The 4,202-nt window shown below is 39.4% G+C and overlaps 1 protein-coding gene across 1 annotated transcript; it reads right to left on the reverse strand.

Moving 5' to 3' along the window:
* Positions 1 to 3,154: 3,154 nt before the first annotated feature.
* Positions 3,155 to 3,988, reverse strand: LOC120998946 (taste receptor type 2 member 40-like). Its single transcript, XM_040429823.1, has one exon. The coding sequence runs from the start codon at positions 3,986 to 3,988 to the stop codon at positions 3,155 to 3,157; it is 834 nt and encodes a 277-aa protein (XP_040285757.1).
* Positions 3,989 to 4,202: the final 214 nt, after the last annotated feature.

Below are 4,202 nucleotides of genomic sequence, written 5' to 3' on the forward strand. Positions count from 1 at the left end.
ATCTCTAGTTGATGTATAACATGGCTGCCTGTCCTTGGGTGATCTTTAACTTGTCTGTCTGTCTCTACCTGATGTACAGTCGTGGCCAAAAGTTTTGAGAATGGCAAAAATATTGGTTTTCACAAAGTTTGCTGCTAAACTGCTTTTAGATCTTTGTTTCAGTTGTTTGCTCTCAATCAACTTCTGGGCCAATTCCTGACTGATAGCAACCCATTCTTTCATAATCACTTCTTGGAGTTTATCAGAATTAGTGGGTTTTTGTTTGTCCACCCGCCTCTTGAGGATTGAACACAAGTTCTCAATGGGATTAGGATCTGGGGAGTTTCCAGGCCATGGACCCAAAATGTCAACGTTTTGGTCCCCGAGCCACTTAGTTATCACTTTTGCCTTATGGCACGGTGCTCCATCGTGCTGGAAAATGCATTGTTCTTCACTAAACTGTAGTTGGATTGTTGGAAGAAGTTGCTGTTGGAGGGTGTTTTGGTACCATTCTTTATTCATGGCTGTGTTTTTGGGCAAAATTGTGAGTGAGCCCACTCCCTTGGATGAGAAGCAACCCCACACATGAATGGTCTCAGGATGCTTTACTGTTGGCATGACACAGGACTGATGGTAGCGCTCACCTTTTCTTTTCCGGACAAGCCTTTTTCCAGATACCCCAAACAATCGGAAAGAGGCTTCATCTGAGAATATGACTTTGCCCCAGTCCTCAGCAGTCCATTCACCATACTTTCTGTAGAAGATCAATCTGTCCCTGATGTTTTTTTTGGAGAGAAGTGGCTTCTTTGCTGGCCTTCTTGACACCAGGCCATCTTCCAAAAGTCTTCGCCTCACTGTGCGTGCAGATGCGCTCACACCTGCCTGCTGCCATTCCTGAGCAAGCTCTGCACTGGTGGCACTCCGATCCCGCAGCTGAATCCTCTTTAGGAGACGATCCTGGCGCTTGCTGGACTTTCTTGGACGCCCTGAAGCCTTCTTAACAAGAATTGAACCTCTTTCCTTGAAGTTCTTGATGATCCTATAAATTGTTGATTGAGGTGCAATCTTAGTAGCCACAATATCCTTGCCTGTGAAGCCATTTTTATGCAACGCAATGATGGCTGCACACATTTCTTTGCTGGTCACCATGGTTAACAATGGAAGAACAATGATTTCAAGCATCACCCTCCTTTTAACATGTCAAGTCTTCCATTTTAACCCAATCAGCCTGACATAATGATCTCCAGCCTTGTGCTCGTCAACATTCTCACCTGAGTTAACAAGACAATTACTGAAATGATCTCAGCAGGTCCTTTAATGACAGCAATGAAATGCAATGGAAAGGTTTTTTTGTGATTAAGTTAATTTTCATGGCAAAGAAGGACTATGCAATTCATCTGATCACTCTTCATAACATTCTGGAGTATATGCAAATTGCTATTATAAAAACTTAAGCAGCAACTTTTCCAATTTCCAATATTTATGTAATTCTCAAAACTTTTGGCCACGACTGTATAACATAGCTGTCTATCTCTAGGCAATGAATAACATAGTTGACTGTCTCTAGGTGATGTATACCATGGCTGCATGTCTTTAGTTGATTTATAACATGACTGTCTGTCTTTATGTGATGCATAACACAGCTGTCTGTCTCTAGATGACATACAACAATGCTCCTGTCACTAGTTTTTGTATAACATGGCTGTCTGTCTCTAGGTGATTATTAAAATGTCTGCCTGTCTCTAGCTGATATATAACATAGCTGTCTGTCTATAGGCAATGTATAACATGGCTGCCTGTCTCAAGGTGATGCATAACATGGCTGCATGTCTCTAGATGATGCATAGCATGGTGCCTCTCTCTATATGATGTATAACATAGCTGCCTGTTTTTATGTGATGCATAACATGGATGTCTGTCTCTAGGTGATGTATAGAATGACTGATTGCCTCTGGGTGATCCATAATGTGGCTGCCTGTGCTTAGGTGATACATAATATCGCATACCTATAGGTAATTAATAAAATGGTTGCACATCTCAACAATCAGACACCACGCTCAAGAGAAACCCAGTAACTTTCTGCTACAAGCAATAGTACTCTTTAAATTATGCTCCTCAAAAAACGATTTACCAGTTAAATATCTGAATGGTGTCAGTTGAATGCCAAGGGTCAAGTGACATGTTAGTTGGTCATATGACTGACATCATGTTTATTCCTGTTCAGTTAGCCTATGAATGCCCTAAACAGGACTAATCTGGGACAAACCATTTTTAGACACAGGGTACTGCATTGGTATAAGAAATAAATGTGTGCAGTATATCATAAAAAGTTAAAATTTCCTATTTTACAAGCAAATTAAAAAATAGGAACTGGGATACCCATTTAATTTTCTAGCCATTTTTCAGTGAGTACAGAGATTCTGACCAGTTATAAACTGTGAAAAGACACGTAAATGGTCAAAGTAGCATCTGATAAGTGTAGAAATAGGCATTTTAAGATTTATTACAGAGTTTAATATCTTTTGACTGACTGTTGATTGACTGACTTTCACATCCTAGCCAACCTAGAATCATAGTGCTTTCCTAAGGAAAATACTTTAACCACTAAATATTCACCGTGTTATCAAAAAAAATATTCTCTTTTTTATATAAAAAGGAAAGAAAGTGCTTGAGGGAAGGGCATAATTGGTTACCATTACAGAATGCCATTAGAATATTTAAAGACCAGCTAAGGATCAGCAGATCTCCATGTTAAGAAGACATGTACAAATGCATATATAGCCAAAGGGGAAGCACAGGTTGTGCGCAGAACAGGACCTTGGAGTCTTAAAGGGCTTCAAAAGCTCTTCTCCATGTGAGAACAGCCAGTACTAGAAGTGGAACCAAATATTAAGGTAACTGTCTTATAGATTTTACATTAAGCCAAGGAACTTTGAGTTACTTTTCTGCTTATATCTTATGCACACTGGTTCTGTTTTTTGAGAAGTTCATCCCTTTAGAAGATCCTTCTTAACCAAGATTTTGGATGGTAGCCTGATTGAAGAGTCACTTAATGTTCACGTACTGCTGCTTTGTTAAATCAGCAAAACTTAGAATTTTATGATTTTACAAGGTTTTTTTCACATTTTACCTACAGACCAGGAATGAAACATAAAGTTACCAAAACTGCTCTCTATCAACCTTGAGTTAAAAGGTTGTTGGGAAGACAGAAAAGACTCTGAAATGCACGTCGTAGTTTTGAGTTGCTGAAGATTAAGACAGCAGAATGAAGAACTGGTATAGCAGAAGTAAAGATTGAGCATAAAATAATCCAAGGACTGTCATGTCTGACTACTCCAGTGGTTGTCAAATTAACAATGATATAGTAGGAGACATATAAGAAGAAAAAAAAAGCCATACTTCGTAAAACTCTGAAATGAGATTCTAATGTTGGGTTGTGGAAAGTTCCACTTTCTTTCATTTTCCTAGTGTGTTCCCAGAGGTACTTCATAAGAAGGACAACCGAAACACAACACAGGACAAGTGGTAGAGAGGAGCCAATATTATAGATGAGGAATAGGTTGCTGAAATTCAGAACATTTGCAAGCAAGGTAATGTTGGATGAAACCAAACTGTTCTGTGTGAAGACACACCAACCTATAGGAAGACTAGAAGCCAGTGAGGCCAAGAGAGATCCGACAATTAACCAAGGAACAAACTTGGAGATCCTGGTCTTCACGGACATGAATAAGGAATGATTGTAAGTAGAGATTTTCATGCAATAAAATACTGAGAGCAAAGTACCGAACCAGATGCTGGTGTTACTAAAAAATAAGCGCATCACCATGCCAAATTCATTTGTGTGGAACTGTAGATGAGGGAAGACAGTGAGCAAGAAGTTGGTAGCCAATGTCATCAACAGCAAGGACAACCTGGAAAGAGCCAAGCACATCAAAATCTGGTCACTAGATTGCAGTTGTCTGTGTTTCTTCCACTCAATGCCAATTGCAATGACAATAAAGGCATTCATTTTTATTCCTAGTAAAAATTCAACAAAGAGAAAAGAGGAGAAGACAATATTGAGAGTAGACTCCATTGTCCTTTCTTCTTTCTTGGTTCAGCTTCTCAGTGTATCCTGATAACACGATGGGGCTTTAAGCTTGGTGTTGGCTTCTGAAATTAATAGAGCTGGTTGGAAGCAGATGCTGTACTAAATTTAACCTGCACTGGCTTACATTATTTAC

Source organism: Bufo bufo, chromosome 4 (genome assembly GCF_905171765.1).
Source record: "Bufo bufo chromosome 4, aBufBuf1.1, whole genome shotgun sequence".
In the NCBI taxonomy this organism is placed as follows: Eukaryota; Metazoa; Chordata; class Amphibia; order Anura; family Bufonidae; genus Bufo; species Bufo bufo.

What these genes read in the sequence shown, in the direction of transcription:
- LOC120998946 (XM_040429823.1), bottom strand. Translation starts at nt 3,988, where the DNA reads ATGAATGCCTTTATTGTCATTGCAATTGGCATTGAGTGGAAGAAACAC.